The 23,582-nt window shown below is 44.2% G+C and overlaps 1 protein-coding gene across 1 annotated transcript in view; it reads left to right on the top strand.

The window, feature by feature from the left end:
- The first annotated feature begins 3,516 nt into the window (after positions 1-3,516).
- LOC145353355 (pyruvate dehydrogenase E1 component subunit alpha, mitochondrial-like) overlaps positions 3,517-23,582 on the top strand; it is a 37,757-nt gene continuing 17,691 nt past the window's right edge. The window contains exon 1 of the mRNA XM_080204028.1: positions 3,517-3,650. Coding sequence (XP_080060154.1) covers positions 3,600-3,650 — 51 coding nt within the window. The 5' untranslated portion in view covers positions 3,517-3,599. The remainder of the gene's footprint in view (positions 3,651-23,582) is intronic.

Here is a 23,582-nt window from a genome sequence, read left to right as displayed (position 1 = left end):
AGAAGTGAAGATGGTGATGGATGTGCTGAAAATTGAGAGGAAGACATTGTTGAAAATGCTGGCTATACTTCAGGTATGTAAATCACCTGGTCATCTGGCATTGCATCCCAGATTGCTGAAGGAATTGGGGGTGAGTTATCGGAGAAGTTTGCTTTATTATTTCAGTCTTCCCTTGATACAGGAGAGGTGCCAGAAATTTGACAGCTGTGACACTTACTCAAGAAAATGTGTAAAGATAGTCTGAGGCCGGATTACATTGTCTGTAACGTTTAGGGATGGGCGATAAATACGAAACGAAATGCTGGCCTAATTGGCAGTGATACCTATGTCCTGTGAATATTTTTATATCTGTTGCCTATGGTTACTGATAAGTTAAGCATTTAAGGCATGGATTCACTTCTTATTAGTAGAAGCCTTCCACAGTGCCAAGTGAATCCTGTTTTTGTCCTTAGGTTCCCTTGTGCATGAGAAAATCTAGCAACTCCCACAAAGTCCAGAAAACTCTTTCCTGATGTTGGAATTTTGACCTCAAAGCAGGGGGGCAGGAGCAGGGAATCCCCAGGAGATCTGTCACCCAAACCGAATGCCCCGACTCCTTGGAATATATTCTCTGCAGGGACCCTCAGACAACGCTCACCACAGGGAGAATTATTTGCTGACCACCTACAAGATGTGAATGTCCCTGATCACCTTGGCTACTAAGCCTAGGAGGTGCCAATAGGTCCTTTTTCTATCAGCTGGAGATTGTTATATATTGTAAACCAATGCATTTCTGCGCAGTGTGTCACATGATTATGTTGTGACATCATATGAGGCACTTTTGAAGATTCTGCCTCTCTTCCAACCTGGACTATAAGCATGCAACACCTATATAATAATGTTACACTGACTGGTTTAGTAACCCACCATGTGGCAACATTTTCATTCTTTTATCATTGCTGTATAGGAAGTTGACCACTTTCCTATGCAACAGAAATGGACTGTAATTTCGTGACACCTCGCAAATTGGGATCATGTAATACTTATTGTGGGAAAATCACCACTCGGGGTCAGATTTAAAGATTCAACATGCAGTTTATTGGACAAAACTTTGGGAGAAGCGCTGGGCTCTCCACAGTGTTCAACTTCTTAACTTTAAAATGGCAGATGAGCTTCTTATATACATTTTCAAATAGCGGACAAGTATGGACATTAGCAGTTATCACATTGTTATACATTTCAGAGAGTAGACAAGTATGGATAGTAGCAGTTAGCAAGTCATTATCCATTTATGCCTTTCTTTCAATGACTGATCTTGTTAACAAAACTCATTGTTTTTGTTCTGCTTTATCTCAAGCTAAGGTGATCATCTGGGCCTCAAGGTCTAATTATTTCCTGTAGTAATTAGACACCAACAGGAATTAACTCATTGTACAATGTTGGTGCCGAAGTTAGCACATCTTAATGTCTTTTCACAGAGTCCATTTTGTGCCAGATAACTATCTTGTATCTTTTAATTTCAGGTTCACTCCAACAATTTCTCCATTTGGTCAGGGTTATGCTCCAATAGTCTGATAGACCAACAATAGCAGCATCATAGGTCTGGCAACAGGTCACGCATTCACAGTTAGACTTCCACTTTCTCGTCCTTTCCTTCATGTGTTTGGGCTATGGGAGTAAACTATGCAGACACAGGGAGAACATGCAAACTCCACACAGTCACCCAAGGCCAGAATCGAACCTAGATCCTTGGCACTGAGAAGCAGCAGTGCCAACCACTGTGCCACCATGCCGCCACCTCACTTGATTGGCCACCTGCCTCGCCCTCACTCTAGATCAATTGTCGTTGTCCATCCTCCTAATCCTTACATAAGAACATAAGAACATAAGAAATAGGAGCAGGAGTAGGCCATCTAGCCCTTCGAGCCTGCCCCGCCATTCAATAAGATCATGGCTGATCTGTTGTGGCTCAGTTCCACATTCCCGCCCTCTCCCCATAACCTTTAATCCCCTCTCTTATCAAAAACCCATCAACCCGCGTCTTAAAAATATTTAGCGAGGCAGCCTCCACCACTTCAACGGGCAGAGAATTCCAGAGATTCACCACCCTTTGAGTGAAGAAGTTCCTCCTCAACTCTGTTCTAAACCGCACCCCCCCTTTATCTTGAGGCTGTGCCCCCTAGTCCTACTGTCCTTTCTGAGCGGGAAGAGTCTCTCCACCTCTATCCTATCCATCCCATTCATCATCTTATACGTCTCAATGAGATCTCCCCTCATTCTTCTAAACTCTAACGAGTACAAGCCTAGTTTATTCAGCCTCTCCTCACAGCTCAACCCCCTCAACTCTGGTATCAGCCTAGTAAACCTCCTCTGCACTCCCTCCAAGGCCAAAATATCCTTGCGTAAGTGCGGCGACCAAAACTGCACACAGTACTCCAGCTGCGGCCTCACCAATGCCCTATACAGCCGCAGCAAGACCTCCCTACTTTTATGTTCAATCCCCCTCGCTATGAAGGCCAGCATCCCATTTGCCTTCCTGACCACCTGCTGCACCTGCAGGCTGGGTTTTTGCGACTCATGCACAAGGATCCCGAGGTCCCTCTGCACCGTCGCCTGCTGCAATTTTTCGCCCGGTCAGTAATAGTCCTTCCTACCATTATTCCTACCAAAGTGGACCACCTCGCACTTGCCAACATTAAATTCCATTTGCCATTTCCTGGCCCATTCGCCCAGCCTATCTAGATCCTTCTGCAAACTCTCCACACCCTCCGCACAATTTGCCGTTCCCCCAATCTTGGTGTCATCAGCAAATTTCGACACCACACACTCGGTTCCCTCCTCCAGATCATCTATATAAATGGTAAATAGCTGAGGCCCCAGCACCGACCCCTGGGGCACTCCACTAGTCACCATCCGCCAATCCGAATAGCACCCGTTGACCCCCACTCTCTGCCTCCTATTTGACAACCAATCCTCTATCCACGCTAACACCCTACCCCCAACTCCATGTCCCTCGACCTTCTGCAATAACCTCTTGTGAGGTACTTTGTCAAACGCCTTCTGAAAATCCAGAAACACCACATCCACTGGCTCTCCTCTATCCACCGCCCTAGACACATCCTCATAGAACTCCAGTAAATTCGTCAGACATGACTTCCCCTTAATGAAACCGTGCTGCGTCTGCTCTATCAAGCAATTCCCCTCAAGATGCCTCGCTATTTCCTCCTTGATGACGGATTCTAACATTTTACCTACCACAGACGTTAAACTAACCGGCCTATAATTCCCCGCCTTTTGCCTGGCACCCTTCTTAAACAACGGCGTAACATTTGCCGCTTTCCAATCTTCCGGCACTTCCCCGGAATCCAGCGACGTCTTACGCCAGAGTAGTTGATGGTTGGTCACCTGCCTTCCCCTCACTCCAGCACAGTTGTCAGTCGGCCACCTGCCTCTCCCTCCGGACTGGTTTTCTGTCAGGGAACAGCCTCCCTGTCACTCCAGAGTGGTTGTCGGTCGGCCACCCTCCTCCCCTTCACTCCGAAGCGGTTGTTCGTCGGCCACCCTCCTCCCCTTCACTCCGAAGCGGTTGTTGGTCGGCCAGTCACTCGGTTCCGGTGGGAATGACCAAGATGTTGCGGCTTCTGGGCAGCCTGATCCGGGGAGGGAGCAGCGTGAGTACCGGGGCTCGGGAGCGGGTCAGCGGCGGGGGGGGGGCAGCCGGGCCCCAGGTACCGGCTCAGGGAGCGGCCCGGGTAGGGCCCGTAGTGACTTTGCCGGGCCCAGGCCTCCCGAGCGGGCGGGAAGCGGAGACTCCTGGTGCGGGGCCCAGGGAGGAGGCCGAGCACCAACATCAAGGTCACCGGGGCCGGGTCTGTCTGCCCCCGGGGACCGGGAAATGTCCCTGTTCCACCTCCTCAGTCTCTCCAATTCCGCTTTCTCTTTCTATCTCTCTCTCCCTGGCGACGAATCCAGAGTTTTTGGGGGGAATTTGGCCACAAAAAGCCAACCCGGCTTCGACGAGAAAATCCTGCAGCGTATCCGAGTGACCCCTGTGAAGTGTACTTACTGTCAATGCACAAACATTTCCACGTCCCACAGCTTCAGCAGTGACTGCGCTGGGGTGATTTATTTCTCGAAGAGACTGGCCGACCTGCCATTTCCAGTCATTTTCAGAAAGCAGCTGATCAGCTTCAAACTGCTCCCGGTCTGGCTCACTCTCTGTGCAGGATCTGCACGTCCCCCCCGTGTCTGCGTGGGTTTCCTCCCGGTGCCTCTGTTTCCTCTCACAGCCCAAAGATGTGCGGGTTAAGTGCATTGGCCGTGCTAAATTGCCCCTTAGCGTCCAGGGGTGTGTAGTTAGGGGGATTTGCGGGGAAGCCATGTGGGGTTATGGGGATAGAGCCCGGGTGAGATTGGCGTCGGTGCAGACTCGATGGGCTGAAGGGTCTCCTTCTGCAGTGTGGAGTTTATATGATTTCTGTGTTTCTGCCTCCCCCAACACTTTCCCGATCATGCTACCCAAAGGTTTTGTTGCCTTAAGTATCCGAGACAGGAAATATAGCGGAAGTAAATTCCTCATCAACAAAGCTCCTCGTTGGTGACTTTTTATTCTGTAAGACTCCTAACGTTGTCACTCTTCAGCTCTGATATAAACTTATAAACCATTTAGCTTCATTTCCAACTGTTAGTGCCGAACATTCAGAAAAATGAACTTATATTTTCTTCTATTCATGCCTGCTGACAACCCTTTTGAAACCTTTGGTATCGTCTACTCTAATGTGTTGAGCTGGAACTCCTGGTATACCATGTAATTATGCAATTATAGTTGTAAGTCTTAACGTGTACACCATATTACGTTGCTCCTTCTAGGAGGAGGGAGGATTTGTTAATACCTGGCTAGTCCCTAATTTCGTCAAACAGTATGGTGGTAACAGTGGACATAATGAGGCAGAAATAATTAATGATCTCACAGTTCGGGGTCCTCTTCGAAGGAGCGATCATAGTATGGTTGAATTTAAAATACAGATGGAGAGTGAGAAGATAAAATCCAATACTAGTGTCTTTTGTTTAAGCAAAGACGACTACAATGGAATGACAGAGGTGTTGACTAAGGTAGACTGGGAGCAAAATCTTTTATGGCAGGGCAATTGAACAGTGGAAGACTTTCAGAGTGCTCAGCAAAAGTATATCCCAGTGATAAGGAAGGACTTTTTTTAAAAAAAAGGATAATCAGCCATGGATCTCTAAGGAAATACAGGAGGATATCAAATTGAAAGAAAATGTACACAAAGTGGCAAAGATGACTGGGAATTAGAGGATTGGAGAATCTTTAAAGGTCAACAGAAAGCCATGTAAAAGACTGTAAAGAAAAGTAAGATTGGGAGTAAACTAGCTCAGAATATAAAAACAGATAGTTTTTACAAATGTATAAAAAGAAGTGGCAAAAGTAAACATTGGTTCTTTTGAGGATGAGAAAGGGGAACTAATAATGGGGAATGAGGACTGGCCAAGGCATTGAAGAGGTATTTTGTGTTGGTCTTCATAGTGGAAGATACAAATAATATGCCAGAAATTAATGACAAGGACAAGAATGACAAGAAGCAGATGAGGACCAAGAAATGATCATTATCACTGAAGAAGCAGTGTTAGGTAAACTAATGGGGCTAAAGGTAGATAAGTCTCCTGGCCCCGATGGAATGCATCCAAGAGTTATGAATGCAATGGCGGGGGAAATAGCAAATGCACTTGTAATTTGCCAAAATTCGCTGGACTCTGCGGTGGTTCCTGCAGATTCGAAGACAGCAAATGTGCCACTACTGTTTAAAAAAGGAAGTAGATAAAGGGAGGGTAACTATAGGCCGGTTAGCTTAACTTCTGTAGTGGGGAAAGTGCTTGAATCTATCATCAAAGAAGAAATAGTGAAACATCTGGATAGAAATTGTCTCATTGGGAAGACACAGCATGTGTTCATGAAAGACAAGTCATGTTTAACTAATTCAGTGGAACTCTTTGGGGACATTATGAGCTCAGTGGGGAACAGTGGATGTGTATCTGGATTTCTAGAACACATTTTGACAAGGTGCTGCATCAAAGGCTGCTGCATAAGATAAAGGTGCACAGCATTATGGATAATGTATTGGCATCGCTAGAGGATTGGTTAACTAACAGAAAGCAAAGAGTGGAGATAAATGGGTGTTTTTCTGGTTGGCAATAAGTGACTTGTGGTGTGCCTCAGGCATCTGTGTTGAGATCACAATTGTTTACAATTTATATAGATGTTTTTGGCGTTAGTGACCAAGTATATTGTGTCAGAGTTCGCAGATGACATTAAGATGAGTTGTCGAGCAAAATGTGCAGAGGACACTGAATGTCTGTAAAGGGATATAGATAGTTTTGGAATGGACAAGGGTCTGTCAGATGGAGTACATTATTCCTGTAAAGCTCATCTCCAACTCCGTGGCCTGGGCCTCGGCTGCTCCCTTTGGGACTGCATCCTGAACTTCCTAACCCACAGACCACAATCACTAAGGTTAGACAACAACACCTCTACGATCATCACCGGTGCCCCACAAGGCGCTGTTCTCAGTCCCCTATGATACACCTTATACACCAATTCTGCTCCAACTTGATTTTCAGGTTTGCTGACAACACCACCAGAGTGGGTGAGATCTCCAACAATGACAAATATGTGAACGAGTTAGAGAATCTGGTGAACTCGTCGGCAACAATAATCTCTCCCTCAACGTCAACAAAACAAAGGAGATTGTCATCGACTTCGTGAAGCGTAGATGAGAGCATATCCCTGCCATGTCAATGGGGACGAAGTAGAAAGGATTGAGAGCTTCAAGTTTTTAAGGTGTCGAGATCACCAACAATCTGTCCTGGTCCCCCCATGCCGACATTGATTAAGAAAGCCCACCAACGCCTCTACTTTCTCAGAAGATTAAAGAAATTTGGCATGACAGCTACAACTCTCACCAATTTTTACAGATGTACCATAGAAAACATTCTTTCTGGTTGTATCACAGTTTGGTATGGCTCCTGCTCTGCCCAAGAGGACAGGAAACTATAAAAAGTCGTGAATGTAGCCCAATCCATCACACAAGCTAACCTCTCATCCATTGACTCTGTCTACAGCTCCTGCTGCCTTGACAAAGCAGCCAGCATTATTAAGGATCCCACGCACCCTGGGATATTCTCCTTTCCACCTTCTATAGGGAAAAAGGTACAAAATTCTGAGGTCATGTACCAACCGACTCAAGAACAGCTTCTCCCCTGCTGCCGTCAGACTTTTGAATGGACCTACCTTGCATTAAGTTGATCTTTCTCGAAACCCTTGCTATGACTGTAGCGGTACATTCTGCACAGTCTCGTTTCCCTCTGTGTGAACGGTATGCTCTGTCTCTATAGTGCGCAAGAAACAATACTTTTCACTGTATGCTAATACATGTAATAATAAATGAAATCAAAAACAATGTTGGTAAATGGGAGGTCGCTTGTTTCAGTAGAAAGAAAAGCGCAATGGACTATTACTTAAATGGTTAAAAAATTGCAGCATGCTGCTATGTAGAAGGGCCTGTGTGTCCTCGTGCATGAATCACAAGTTGGTTTGCAGGTGTAGCAGGTAATTAAGAAGGCAAATGGAATTTGTCCTTCATTGCTAGAGGGATGGAGTTTAAAAACAGGGAGGTTATGTTGCAGCTATATACGGTGCTGGTGAGGCCACACCTGAAGTACTGTGCACTGTTTTGGTCTCACTTGTGAAAGGACATACAGAGGAGGTGATACTGAGGAGATTCATAAGGTTAATTCTGGAATCGAGAGGGTTGGCTTACGAGAAGAGACTGAGTAGACTGGGACTATGCTCGTTGGAATTTAGAATAATAAGGGGGATATTATAGAAACATAAAATTATGAAGGGAATAGATAAGATAGAAGCAGAGACATTATTTCCACTGGTGGGGGGGGAAGCCAGAACTAGAGGGCAGAACCTCAAAATAAGGGAGAGCAGATTTAGGACTGAGTTGGGGAAAAATTTCTTCACCCAAAGGATGATGAATTTGTGGAATTCCATGCCCAATTAAGCAGTTGAGCCTACCTCTTTGAATGTTTTTAAGCCAAAAATAGATTTTTGAACAGTAAAGGAATGAAGGGTTATGGTGAGCAGGCGGGTAAGTGGAGCTGAGTCAATGAGAAGATCAGTCATGATCTTATTGAATAGCGGAGCAAGCTCAAGAGGCCAATGATCTATTCCTGCTCCTAGATCTTATGTTCTTACAGAGGAGTAAGTACTCCAGGTTGGCCACTTATGTAAGGTACCATATTAGCCTGCAAGAGGATAGAGAAAATGGTTTGGAAGAAGGCCAGTGATGGTTTTTTCCAACCCAACTTCTTAATGGCTACTCCTGGACTTATGGAAATGCAAGTAATATGTGGACATGGATTAGCTAATGGACAGAAAACGAGGGATAAATGGGGTCAGTTTTGGGTTGGTGGGCTGTAGCTAGCAGACTACTGCATACATTAGTGCTAATTCTCAGCTAGTTACTAGTTAAAATCTACATCAGTGAATCAGATAAAGGGGTTGAGTGTGATATATCCAAGTTTGCTGGTGAAGCAGAGTTAGGTGGAAATTATGTAAGAAAGATGCAAAGCAACTGCAAAATAATCTGTTTTTCTCTCCTATAAATGCTGCCAAACCAGCTGAGTCTTTCCAGAATACTCTGTTCTTGTTTCACATTCCAGCATCTGCAGAGTTTTGTGTATATTGGTGTAAAAGAATCTAGACCGGTTTAGAATATGGAACTTGCTAACATGTAGAGTAATTGAGGTAAATCTCAGATGTATTTTTTTATTTGATTTATTATTGTCACATGTAATAGTATACAATGAAAAGTATTATTTCTTGCACGCTATACAGATAAAGCATACCATACATAGAGAACGAAAGGAGAAGATGCAGAATGTCGTGTTACAGTCATAGCTAGGCTATAGCGAAAGATCAACTTAATATAAGGTACCTCCATTCAAAAGTCTGGTGGCAGCAAGGAAGAAGCTATTTAGGAGTGAGTTGGTGGGTTGGAGCGACCTCAGAATTTTTGTATCTTTTTTCCGACGGAAGAAGTTGGAAGAGAGTATGTCTGGGGTGCATGGAGTCCTTGATTGTGCTGGCTGCTTTTCCAAGGCAGCAGGAAGTATAGACGGAGTCAATGGATGGGAGGCTGGTTTGCGTGATGGACTGGGCTTTATTCATGGCCCTCTGTAGTTTCTTGTGGTCTAGGACAGAGCAGGAGCCATATCAAGTTGTGATACAACCAGAAAGAATGCTTTTTATGGTGCATCTGTAAAAGTTGGTGAGAATCGTAACGGACATGCCAAATTTCCTCGGCCTCGTGAGAAACTAGAGGTGTTGATGGGCCGCCTTAACTATAGCATTGGTGTGGAGGGACCAGGACAGTTGTTGGTGATCTGGACAACTAGAAACTTGAATTTCCTAACCATTTCCACTTCATCCATGTTGATGTAGACAGGGGCCTGTCCTCCGCTATGCTTCGTGAAGTCAATGACTGTCTCCTTCATTTTACTGGTGCTGAGGGAGAGATTATTGTTGTCACACCAGTTCCCCATATTCTCTATCTTTTCTGTATTCTGTCTCATCATTGTTTGAGATCCAACCCACTATGATGGTGTAAGATGTATTTGAGGTGAAGCCAGATAAACACAAGGGAGAAGGAAGGAAAACGCTACATTGATGAGGTTCGATGAGAACGGATGAGAGCAGGATCATGTGGACTTGTTGCACAGCCTGGCCTGTTTGTTCTGTAAATATTCTGCAATACGTGTAACTTTGTCAAAATGAATCTGTGATTGAAATGTTTAAAGCAGATTGAAATTGTAGCACTGTTTGAAAAGACAAGTGAGCAAAATAATGGGTGATTATCTTTCTTGTATATCTTCCCCTTTAATGTCTTTTGTTGGCTTTGATTAATGAAGTCCCTTGTAACTGTTGAACTCTGCAGAGCATTACTGCTGATTTAATGGGGATGTAACTGTGGGTAATTACTTTATCCTGAAGTTCTGAATATATTCCATATGGCTTATCTTCTGTTTGTATATTTTTTGAAATTTCTACATTAGGTATATAGTCCCAATGAGAGAGACCTGTTATTTCATAATCTGCCCAATTCTTTCCAGTTACCTCTGTGAAGTCTTGTCTCTAGGTTTGTCAGTTTGTCAATTGATAAATTAAAATTTTTCACCACTCTTTGAATCTTAGAGTTCTCAAGGCAGAAACACTCACAATGTTTTTATACTTTATACAAAAGTAACTCCTGACTCGATGTTGGTGTCCTGCCGGTTTATGCTTATTATCTGCTAAAAATTGTTTAACTGAACCTTGGTATAAATTTAACAGTACTCTTTATTTATGTTCTCTGCACCTGAAAACAGGATAGCCAAAACGTAGCTGTTTCGAATAGCTTTTCTGCCAACGCACATACTTCCAGAATTAATTCAAACTCATCAGCATTGTTCCATTGAGGGTACGCTCTCATTCCTTACTGCTCCATCCAGAATGTATTGCCCCTCAGTTCTCTGCATTAAGTTACCTTGAGCATCTGGTAAACCGGCCTTTATCTTCCTGGAGTCATTCACTGTTCTGACTGTTGGCCACTGCTTGATTTTTGCCTGGCATCAGTGAATTTTGAGATTGTGCTCCCATGTTTAAATCCAAATTGAGGAATGCAAGTTCTGATGCAGAACAAAAATTCAGCACACAAAATACATAATTGATGTCAGATCACAATTGGAGACATTAGATATTTAATGGAATGAGTCAGTAAAGCCCACGGTTAAAAATGCATCAAAACATTCGGAACACAGATTCACGCCACCTTTGCCTTCCCCTAAAGCAGCAACTTTATGAAGAGTTTAAGAAAGCTGGCACATTTGAGTTGTTTATAGTGGGAAAACCTGTACTATTGGGACACGTTAAAAGGTAGAGAAGGAAATTTGGACAAGGTAGTTTCATCCAAAGAATAATAGAATTGTGGAACAAATTGTGAAGAAGGGGGAATCGCTGAAGAAGATACTATCTATGATTGAAGGGAAACAGCAGTTACAAGTGTTTTTGGAGAGAGAAGGGATTGAAGGATGTGAGAAGACAACTAAAAATATTTAAAAATAAAAAATACTGCAGATGCTTAAAAAACAGAAAATACTGGAAAAGCTTAGCAGGTCTGGCAGCATCTTTGGAGAGAGAACAACAGTTGACATAGAATCCCTACAGTACAGAAAGAGGCCATTTGGCTCATTGAGTCTGCACCGACTACAATCCCACCCAGGCCCTACCCCCATATCCCCACACATTTTACCCACTAATTCCTCTAACCTACGCATCTCAGGGCACTAAGGGCAATTTTTAGCATGGCCAGTCAACCTAACCCGCGTATCTTTGGACTGTGGGAGGAAACTGGAGCACCCAGAGGAAACCCATGCAGACACAAGGAGAATGTGCAAACCCCACACATGGTGACCCGAGCTGGGAATCGAATCCAGGTCCCTGGAGCTGTGAAGCCGCAGTGCTAACCACTGTGCTGCCGTGCCACACCCCCCCCCCCCCCACCCATGGACATTTTGAGTTCGTATGACTTCAGAATATGAAGAAGCACGTCCAGATTAGAAACGCTGGCTACAATTCTCCCATTACGACCTGCAACTTTTCTGTCAGGTCACAGTGGGAGACGCACATCTGTGGCCTTGAACGGGGATTTGCGTGTGTGCCGGGAATGCGTGTGCATCTCCCAGAGTCGGCGAACAGTTGCCGGCCAGACCACACTGGAAACCCTCGGGAAGACAGGTAAGTCATTTAAATCTTTTCTGCATGTAAACTAGAAAGAGTGCAGAAAAGATTTATCAAGATGCTACCGGGACTTGGTTTGAGTTATAAGGGGAGGCTAGATAGGCTGAGACTTTTTTCTCTGGAGAGTAGAAGGCTGAGGGGTGATCTTGCAGAGCTCTATAAAATAATGAGGGGCATAGATCAGTTAGATAGTCAATATCTTTTCCCAAAGGTAGGGGAGTCTAAAACTAGAGGGCATAGGTTTAAAGGGAGAGATACAGAAGTGTCCAGAGGGGCAATTTTTTCACAGAGGGTGGTGAATGTCTGGAACAAGCTGCCAGAGGTCGTAGTAGAGGCAGGTACAATTTTATCTTTTAAAAAGTATTTGATAGTTACATGGGTGCGATGGGTATAGGGGGATACGGGCCAAATGCTGGCAATTAGATTAGTTTAGAGGTTTAAAACAAAAGGGCGGCATGGACGTTGGGCCGAAGGGCCTCTTTCCATGCTGTAAACCTCTCTGCCTATAGGGGCAATTTTTTCACACTGAGGGTGGTGAGTGTCTGTAACAAGCTGCCAGAGGTGGTAGTAGAGGTGGGTACAGTTCTGTCCTTTAAAAAGCATTTAGTTAGTTACATGATTAACGTGGATAGAGGGGGATTTGGCCAAATGCAAGCAATTGGGATTAATTCAGGGGTTTAAAAAAAAGGGTGGCATGGACAACTTGGGCCCACCCCACTAGATACTTCATTCTGGCGTGATTCAGACTAGCTCCCCATGTTCAGGGAACTAGTGAGAGACCCCATCAAAGGGTCGGGTGGTGGTGCCCCTGGGCATGGGCACCCTGGTAGCGCCAGTGTGCCCATCAGAACTGCTCAAGATGTAAAATGCCCATGTGCAGGGGCATCTTGGCACTGCCCAGCAGGCATAGCACAGTGCCAAGGGGGCGGGGACTACTACGGGCAGAGCCTAGGTGTGATCGGTGGGGGTGGGAGGTCCCGCTGCCATTCGGCATTGGGATTGGTCTGGGATGGAGGAAAGACAGTAATGGAGGGGGGGAAGAGGTGGGGGAGGGGGGATGTTCAGTGCATCCAGAGGGGTCTGACCCAGGGGAGGAGGTGGCAGAATGAGGGGCTGAGGGAATTGCCACTGCTGGACGGTGGGGCCTGGGCATCAGGGTGCTCCAGTTTGGGGGGGGTTCAGGGCTGGTCCAGGAATTGCTGTGGGGCTGCGATCGAGCCATGGGGAGGGCTGGAGGAGCAGCACTGCAGGGGTTCTGGGCTGGCCAGCAAGCAAGCTGGTCAGCAAACGGGAGGTTGACAGCTTGGGGCCACTGTGCCTACGCAGAGCTCCAGAACTATCAAACTCTGGTGCAGATAGAGCCCGCCCTCCTGGGTTTTTAACAGGACCTCTTCGGTGCGCAGAGTGTGGAGATTCAGTTGAGAAGCTGAACTGTCAGAACAGTTGGGATTTAAAACAGTTTTCCTGCTAATTCAGCACTTTTGGGAGAATCGCCCCCATTAATTCTGTATCTCTCACCACAGATGCTGCCGGGCCTGCTGAGTTTTTCCAGCATTTTGTTTTTATTTCAACCAAATGCATTTGTTGTGTCAAAAGCTCATTTGGGCCTGAGTCATTTCCAGTCCCTACAGATTGTCATGTTGAGTTAACCGAGCCCCACCAGTTCTGCTGTCCCTTTCCTAAATTAAATGTACAATGTGGCGTAGGGGATGGAGAGATGGGGATTGTAGCATTATCGTGGAAGGTGTCTGGCAATCCAAGTTAAATTTGGCACAAGGCGCACAATCATGGGCCAAGTAAATGGAATTAACTGTCTCTTTTGACAAGTCTCCTTGGAAATGCAATGTGCTAGAGCTCCCAGTCCTCTGAAAGCTTTTATATTCAGATCTGGCTTTCAGTTATCTTAAAAAGTGGCTTTTCCTTGTAATATTTTTCCACGATTTAATTATTCAGATGTTTTCATAATGATTGAGCTGTATCTTCACATTGCTTTATATCGCAGATAAGTCACCCTTTATCAGGAATAGGACTATCGTTGAAATTATTTTCTGCTTATCTTAGAGTTCTGTCATTGTGTTAAAATTCAGTTGTAGAAAAGGACCTGAAACTAGTCCTCTCCATCTTTTGAAACGGCTCATGTTGCAAAGACTATGTTGCAAAACTGTTAAGAGTGTATTGTATATGCTGTGTTGCTTTGCCATGTATTTGGTTCGTGCCCATTTCTAAATGCTTGCATAGCATTGATTTTCAGAAAATACAGCAGTGACAGAAACCCCTCCTTCTTTCCCAAATCAGTATGAATAGGATTGGTGGAGGGAACAGGCTGGAACTTTCATGTGTGGCTCAAATATGACTTCACATCATGATTGTGAACTACTTTTCTGATGTTATTATGGTGTACGATAATGCCCAATTTCCCTGATTGGATTCCTCCCCTACAATACAATTCCAATTCCAGCAGAGTAATATACACTTGGCAGTGTTTCTAGTTCTCGAACAAAGACTCTGACGGTAGCGTTTTAAGTGCATATATAGAAAGAGTTCAGTGTTTTTTTTAAATACAAAAGGGAGCAATGGTTCTCTTGCTCATTGCTCCTCCAAAGGAAAATCAATTTAAAAAAAAAACTGGAAATTTTACTTGTTTCAGATTGTTGAACGACTTGAGCCTGTCATCTTAACAATGGGACCAGTTCTAGACTAGACTGATAACGTTTGATGTTTTCCGTCATCTTGCTGTCAGGGTAGAGAGGGATGCTTGAACGAAAATAGCTATTCCTTTCTGTAATTAATGTTAACATCTGATTGTCAGAGATCTCACAGATCAAAGCAAAGGGCTGCCACAGTTTTGTTAGTCCAGAAGGAAATTGGACTCTTTCCTACTTCTCATCCTGAGGATTTTATCCTTGCCCATCTCATGGATGCAAAAGTGGTTCATTTGGAAAGGGAAGCATCACACAGTCAGTGGGTGATCTTCTCCAATATCAGTGGAGACAGCTTTAATCTGTTTCTGATAGCTGTTGTACCTGTACATATGGAGGGTTAGATGTTGACACGTGGAAGAGTAAGAAATTGGTAAGATACCGTCTTCTGCATCACTGCTGTCGTCCACCTTGAACATGGATATTTAACAACAAGGTCAAGTTTTGACAGCTGTGTTCTGTACACAGGACTGAGGCTGTGGTACATTGTATTTGTAGAATGCTAGGCATGTGGTGGCTTATTTATACATATATAGTTCGGTGTTTGAGGGTGACCTTGGATCACTTGAGGCCTGTATGATTTTCAAGGCTGGATTGCTGGTAACGAAGCCTAGCATTCTTATCAGTAAAGGTTAATCGGGGCCATTTAAATAACGCTTCTACGTACTTCATTTGAATTTGAGTTTTTCGAGTCAGCAGCTGACTTTTTGACTGTGCCGCCAGTCAGTCAGAGTGAGTGAGAGGGAACCTTGAGTGCACGTATGTAAAGTTTTTCAGAACTGATTTAAATTTTAGAAAAGGTCTTACTTTTATATTAGCAGCGAAATTCTAATACATTTGCAGTGCACTCATCATTTAATATAGGCTGCCATGGAACCCTGCAGACAAAATATAAATGACAAGTTGAACACATTTAAATCACATAGAACTGATTCTGGAAAATGTTCCACAGCAGGAACCCACCTTTGAATTAATTAACTTCTGGGCCTAAAGTCTTTTCATGATATAACATTCAAGTTACATAAAATTGTCACACCAGAACTCAAGTGACTTCTGTGCTGTCGTGGCTTAATTAAATAAATGTTTGAGGTTGTACCTGGCCATAACCTTACATATGGTAGTAGCATGAGACACAGCTGGCAAGTTAAAACTTAATTTTAACTCACCAGCTATTTTTCCAGTGGATTCTCAAGCCTTGATACTGTTGTTTGAAGTTTTGTTGGAGTTGTTCAAGGATAATCGTTTCTATTTTGCCGTTTCCAAAACCAATTAAGTCAGAAGTGTACCTTTATTGAATGAAAATCGTGTATATATGCAAGCTGTACATCCCTCCTATTCTTCACCCTTAACCACATGTCCTTTGTGTCTCTTCATCCCCCTGGCTGCGTGGCTTTTGTCAGAATTCTGCACTGTTTCTTCTTCGCAACGGGAGCTGCAACCTTCAGCAGTTTGAATGAGAGAGCTCATTCTACCCAGAGAGCCATAGTGAGTGAGCAGAGTCTTTCATTTGCACTGCTGAGGTTGTATGCCTGCAATTTTCTCATTTTCTGTTGATGGAATCTGCACTCAAACATCACATACTGAGACAATGGGCTAGAGGAGCTGAGCATTGAAAACGAAGGCAGAGATTGAAGAAGCAAAGCACCTTCATATTAGTACAGTTCCAGTTTGCGCAGCTTTGTTCTAATCCAGTATTTTGTGTGCAAAATTGGTTGGTCACAGGAGTGGCTTTGACTAATTTCTGTCAATTCTCATTGGAACTCATACAAGATTATATTCTTTTTAGCCCATACATACCATAGTGCCATATGTGGTTCCTGGGATGGCTTTAGTTGCAGGCAGTGTTTGCAAACTTGACTATAGTGTGCATCAGTAGGCGTACTTGGCATGTGTTCTGTATGCCTAAAGTGCTAAATATTTGTAAAATATTCTTTTAATTAAATAGAGAAGTGTTAAAACTGAGTGATCGAGTCCCTTTACTATTTAAAAAAACGCAGTGCATAATTCTGTTTTTCAAAAATGTAATTCAAGTTGCAATCATTTGTGGTGTAATTCACTCAACAAATGTGATGCTTGTATGGAGCACATTTGCTTTTCCACAGATACTAAACTTGTGCCAAACCCCATAGTAACTTGGGATATTTTGTTAGATATTATTTTACGGGGTGTGGGTGCCATTGGCTAGGCCAGCATTTATTGTCCATTCCAAGTTGCCCTTGAGAAATTGGTGGTGAATTGCCTTATTGAATCGCTGCAGTCCATATGCTGTAGCTAGGGAAGGAATTCCAGAATATTGACCTAGCGACAGCGATATATTTCCAAGTCAAGACAGTAAATGATTTGGAGGGAAATCTCCAGGTCGTGATATTCCCAGGTACCTGCTGCGCTTGTCCTTCTAAATAGTAGCGCTCGTGGGTTTGGAAGTTGCGGCCTAAGGAACCTAGGTGAGTTGCTGCATCTTGTAGATGTACTCACAGTGGTCACTGTTCGTCAGTGGTGGAGGAAGTGAATATTTGTAAAGCGTTAGCAATCCAGCTTTTTTTCTGGAAGGCCGGTGCAGTTCAGTTTCTAGGCAATGGTAAAACCCTCCCCCCTCCACCAGGATGTTGATAATGGGGCAATCAGCGATGGTAATTGCTTTGAATGTCATAGGGAGATGGTTGGATTCTCTGTTGTTGGAGATGGGCATTATCAGGGCACTTGTGTGATGTAAGTTTTACTTGCCACTTACCAGTCCAAGCTTGAATGTCTTGTTGCAGATTGACATCGACTGCTTCAGTACTTGAAGTGACACGAACGAAACTGAACGTTACGTAATAATCAACGAACATCCTCACTTCTGATCTTACGGTGGAGGGGAAAGTCATTGATGAAACAATTGAAGACGATTGGGCATGGGACATTATCCTGAAGAACTCAGAGTAGTAAGGGCGTGGAATGCCCTTCCTGCAATAGTAGTGGAGTCGTTAGCAATAAGGGTATTTAAAGGGTCATTGGATAAGCACGTGGATGATATTGAAATAGTGTAGCTTAGACGGGCTTTAGATTCGTTTCACATGTCGGCGCAACATTGGGGGCCAAAAGGCCTGTACTGCGCTGTTACATTCTAACTCACGTAGCAATGTCCTCGGGCTTCGACTACCTCCTAAGCCAAAAGGTGAAAGCCGTTTAACAGTGGTACTGATTGAACGTGATGTTTTTGGGAAACGGCTTTATCTCTCCCCAGCTCATAATTTTGGGGAATTGTTTGATTCGTATGGGATTGTTTCAGGCTGCCAAACAGTAGTGTTTTATCTGCGTGCATGTGTGATGAAGTAGAAAACGTGAGGCATTAAGTGACAGAAGCATTGGTGTAAGGCAAAAGGGAGGGTTAATGGAACAAGGAGATATCATTGATAGGATCACGAACAGCTGTTACTGAAACGGAGAAAGGGAAAAACAAGAAAAAAGCAGAAAAGGGAAATAAAAATACGGTAGATGTTTGGGTCCGCCACTATTGAACTCGGTGTTGAGTAATTGAAAAATAACCTGCATTTCCTCAAACGGTATTGTCTGGTATTGAACTTGATTGAAACTCGTTCCCTCTGCCTCCCACTCTGAAGTGAATTATGATTTTAGCCCTTCTTTGGGACTACTGTGGATCAGGGGTTCTCCTCAGATGATCACTCTCACTTAAGCTTGAAAAAGACATGCCCCAGAGATAATTAAATGGGTTTGAAGAACCCATTCAGGATTCAGTTGGCAGGTTATTTAATGACATCCTTAAAGTTATCCGTTGAAGGATTGTAGGAGCTTACAATTTATTAATGCTTTGCTGAAGTGCTTTAGAGTCAAGTTCCTGTTTTATTTCAGGCCTGTCTCATGTTAGAGGGTAAAACACATTCTATGCCAAAGGATGTTGGTGTCATTGCTGTCTGGTTCAGTTGGGAGCACTTTCACCTCTGAATCTGAAGGTTGTAGATTTATGTCCGCTCTGGAGCAATTCGTAGCATGCCTTCAAACAGAACGTATAGAACATTACGGCGCAGTACAGGCCCTTCAGCCTGTGAAACCAATCTAAAGGCCATCTAACCTACACTATTCCAATATCATCCATATGTTTATCCAATGACTATTTAAATGCCCTTAATGTTGGCGAATCCACTGCTGTGGCAGGCAGGGCGTTCCACGCTCTTACTACTCTGAGTAAAAAAAAACGTACCTCTGATATCTGTCCTATATCTACGACTCCTCAATTTAAAGCTATGTCCCCTCGTGCTAGCCATCTCCGTTCGAGGGAAAAAAAGGCTGTCACTGTCCACCCTATCTAATCCTCTGATTATCTTATATGCCTCTATTAAGTCCTGTCTTTTTCTTCTCTCTAATGGAAACCCCTCAACCTTTCCTTATAAGACCTTCCCACCATACCGGGCAACATCCTGGTAAATCTCCTCTGCACCCTTTCCAGTGCTTCCATATCCTTCCTGTAATGCGGCGACCAGAACTGAATGCAATACTCCCAAGTGCGGCCGCACCAGAGTTTTGTACGACTGCAACACGACCTCGTGGCTCCTAAACTCAATCCCTCGACCAATAAAAGCTAATACACCGTATACCTTCTTAACAACCCTATCAGTCTGGGTGCCAACTTTCAAGGATCTATGAACATGGACACTGAGATCTCTCTGCTCAACCACACTACCAAGTAACCTACCATTAGCCCAATACTCTGTATTTTTGTTAGTCCTTCCAAAGTGAATCACTTCACACTTTTCCACATCAAACTCCATTTGCCACCTATCAGCTCAGCTCTGCAGCTTATCTATGTCCCTGTGTAACCTGCAACATCCTTCTGCACTGTCCACAACTCCACTGACTTTAGTGTCATCCGCAAATTTATTAACCCATCCTTCTACGCCCTCGTCCAGGTCATTTATAAAAATGACAAACAGCAGTGGCCCTAAAACAGATCCTTGCGGTACACCACTAGTAACTGAACTCCAGGATGAACATTTCCCATCGACCACCATCCTCTGTCGTCTTGCAGCTAGCCAATTTCTAATCACCCTCAATGCCGTGCCTCCGTATCTTCTGCAATAGCTTACCGTGGGGAACCTTGTCAAATGCTTTACTGAAATTGTGTACACCACACCAACCGCTTTATCCTCATCCACCTCTTTGGTCACCTTCTCGAAGAACTGAATAAGGTTTGTGAGGCATTACCTACTCTTCACAAAACTGTGCTGACTATCAAGTTATTTCTTTCTGGATGATTATAAATCCTATCTCTTATCCTTTCCAAAACTTTGCCCACAACAGAAGTAAGGCTCACTGGTCTATAAATACCAGGGTTGTCTCTACTCCCCTTCTTGAACAAGGGGACAACATTTGCTATCCTCCAAGACAATGACGACCTAAAAATCAAAGCCAAAGGCTCTGCAATCTCCTCCCTAGCCTCCCAGAGAATCCTAGGATAAATCCCATCCGGCCCAGGGGACTTATCTATTTTCGTACTTTTCAGAATTGCTAACATCTTCTCCTTATGAACCTCGATCCCGTCTAGTCTAATAGCCTGTATCTCAGTATTCTCCTTTTCAACATTATCTTTTTCCTGTGTGAATACTGACGAAACATCTTCATTTAGCGCCTCTCCTATCTCTTCGGACTCCACGCACAACTTCCCACTACTGTCCTTGACTGGCCCTAGTCACTCTTTTATTCCTGACATACCTTTGGAAAGCTTTAGGGTTTTCCTTGATCTGACCTGCCAAAAACTTCTCAGGTCCCCTCCTGGCTCTTATTAGCTCTCTCTTTAGGTCCTTTCTGGCTAACTTGTTACTCTCAAGCGCCCTAACTGAGCCTTCACATCTCATCTTGACATTAGTCTCCTTCTTCCTCTTCACAAGAGATTCAACTTCTTGAGTAAACCACGCTTCCCTCGCTCGACCTCTTCCTCCCTGCCTGCCAGGTACATACTTATCAAGGACGTGCAGTAGCTGTTCCTTGAACAAGCTGCACGTTTCAATCGTGCCCATCCCCTGCAGTTTCCTTCCACATCCTATGCATCCTAAATCTCGCCTAATCGCATCATAATTTCCTTTCCTGTAGCTATAGCTCTTGCCCTGCAGTATTTACCTATCCCTTTCCATCGCTAAAATAAACATAATCGAATTGTGGTCACTATCACCAAAGTGTTCACCTACCTCCAAATCATAACACCTGGCCTGGTTCATTACCCAGTACCAAATTCTCTCCTCTTGTTGGCCTATCTACATACTGTGTCAGGAAACCCTCCAGCGCACATTGGACAATAACTGACCCATCTAAAGTACTCGAACTATAGCTTTTCCAGTCAATATTTGTAAAGTTAAAATCCCCCATAACAACTACTCTGTCGCTTTCGCTCCTATCCAGAATCATCTTTGCAATCCTTTTCTCTACGTCTCTGGAACTTTTCGAAGGCCTATAGAAAACTCCCAATAGGGTGACCTCTCCTTTCCTGTTTCTAACCTCAGCCCGTACTGCCTCAGTAGACGAGTCCTCATCAAACGTCCTTTCTGCCACCGTAATATTGTCCCTGACTAACAATGCCACACCTCCCCCTCTTTTACTACCTTCCCTAATCTTACTGAAACATCTAAACCCCGGAACCTGCAACAACCGTTTCCTGTCCCTGCTCGATCCATGTCTCTGAAATAGCCACATCGAAGTACCAACCGATGCCACAAGTTCACCCACCTTATTCTGGATGCTCCTGGTGTTGAAGTAGACACACCTCAAACCACCTTCTGCCTGCCTGCCGAGACGACACTTCCGTGACCTCGAAACCTCATTCAGGACCTCACCACTCTCAACTTCCTGTACACTGGAGCTGCAATTCAGATTCCGACCCCCCTGCTGAATTAGTTTAAACCCTCCCAAACAGCATTAGCAAATTCCACCCCCGCCCCCCCCCCAGGATATTGGTACCCGTCAGGTTCAGATGTAAACCATTCTGTTTGTAGAAGTAACACCTACCCCAACGACATCCAATTATCCAGGTATCGGAATCCCTCCCTTCTGCACGATCCCTGTAGCCACGTGTTCAACTGCTGTCTCTCCCTATTCCTCTCTTCGCTGTCATACGGCAAGGGTAGCAAACCAGAGATGATAACTCTGTCTGTTCTAGCTCTAAGCTTCCACCCTAACTCCCTGAATTTCTGCCTTACATCCCCATCCGTTTTTCTACCTATGTCTTTGGTACCTAAGTGGATCACGACTTGGGGGTGGTCCCCCTTCCTGTTAAAGATCCCGAAAACATGATCCGAGACATCACGGACCCTAGCACCTGCGAGGCAACAAACCAACTGCGATTGTTTCTCGTTCCCACAGAATCTCTTATCTGTCCCCCTGACTGTGGAGTCCCCAATGACTCATGCTTTACTCCTCTCTGCCCTTCCCTTCTGAGCAACAGGGCAGACTCTGTGTCAGAGACCTGTACCCCATGGCTTACCCCTGGTGAGTCGTTTTCCCCACCCCCCCACCCAAAAGTATCCAAAACGGTATACTTGTTAGACAGAGAAACGGCCACAGGGGATCGCTGAACTGATTGCTTCTTAGCCCTTCCAACAGTCATCCAAGTATCCTCATTTCCAGGATATTAACTACCTCCCTGTAGCTTTTTTCTATAACTGTCAATGCCTCCTGAATGATCCTGAGTTTATCCAGTTCCAGCTAACATGGACTTCAAGGTGCTGGAGTTGGGTGCACTTCCTGCAGGTGTACTCTGCTAGGACACTAATGGTATCCCTCACCTCAAACATCCCACAGGAGGAACATTGCACTGCCTGCACTGCCATCCCTGCTAACTTCCCTTACCAAGAAATGAAAGAGAAAAAGAAAAAAAGCTTACCTGCTCTCACATCAAGAAGAGGGATAGGGTGGGAGACTCTACATGTGTAGTGTCTCGGGTTTCCTCCCCGTTCAAATTTATCGGGTATAAACAAAAAACCTTCCCAGGTCTCCCTAGGGCCTATTTCCAGTTCTCTAGAGAAAAAACCTCTGGAAAAAAAAGTTAAGAATCAACACTCTTACCTATCAGTTCTCTTCACAAGAATCACACCTCTGCCTGCTCTGCTGGAACAATCAGAATGTTTTCTCCTTTATGCCCTGACCAGTGTATATCCCTCAAAAAAAACACCTAAAAACAGTGCTGGAAATACGCAGCGGATCTGACAACATCTGTGGAGGTTAACATTTTGTGTTGAATGTGACTATTCTTCAGTACAGAGTCACACTTAACTTGAAACGTTAACTCTGTTTCGCTCTACACAGATGCTGCCGGACCTGCTGAGTGTTTCCAGCTGTTTTTTATTTCTGATTTCCAGCATCTGCGATCATAAAAGTAGATGCTGTTTGTGCAGTGTTTGAACTGGCTGTTGCTTTGTCTACATTGCCTAGCCTCAGTGACTATCCTTCAAAAAAGCACAGTGCGTTGTATGAAATTGCGAAAGAGACAGGAAGGACTGATGCTGTGACTCGATATAAATGCAGTTTCTTTCATTAGAATATTTGCTGCAATAGGGATAACTTCTGGTTTGGGATTTCGTTGACTTTGAGCTTGCATTAGAATTTAAAGCTGACGTGTATCTACGCGTTTGACAGATTCTTGCCAGTAGTGTTATTGTCTTTTGTGTCACAGCACGGGCTCACCAATTCATTAAATAGTGGCATCTGAGTTCATGCTAGAAAAAATCCTCAGCTTCATAATGCTCCCTTACCCATTTCTGAAGCAGAGGTGACAATTCTGGATTTCAGGGCTGCTATTTTGAGTTGGTTTTGTTTTTTGTATTGTGGAATATGCAAAAGTATGTAATTGTGGGTCTTGAAGAAATAATTTTGTCTGAGGCTTCAGTGCTAGACCGAGTGTGTGACATACTATCGGGTTAAAACCAAAGTCTATATTTGTTCAGTTGGCTTACGTACTACCTATTGAAGCGGAGCAGGGAATTCTTCTGACATCCATTGATTCAACACAACTAGAAGCAGGCTTACCATGCATTCAGCATTCTGCTTTCAGCAACTTC

Source organism: Carcharhinus amblyrhynchos, chromosome 15, assembly GCF_965287045.1.
Source record: "Carcharhinus amblyrhynchos chromosome 15, sCarAmb.v2.hapA, whole genome shotgun sequence".
NCBI lineage: Eukaryota > Metazoa > Chordata > Chondrichthyes > Carcharhiniformes > Carcharhinidae > Carcharhinus > Carcharhinus amblyrhynchos.
This window is presented reverse-complemented; position numbering and strand designations above follow the sequence as displayed.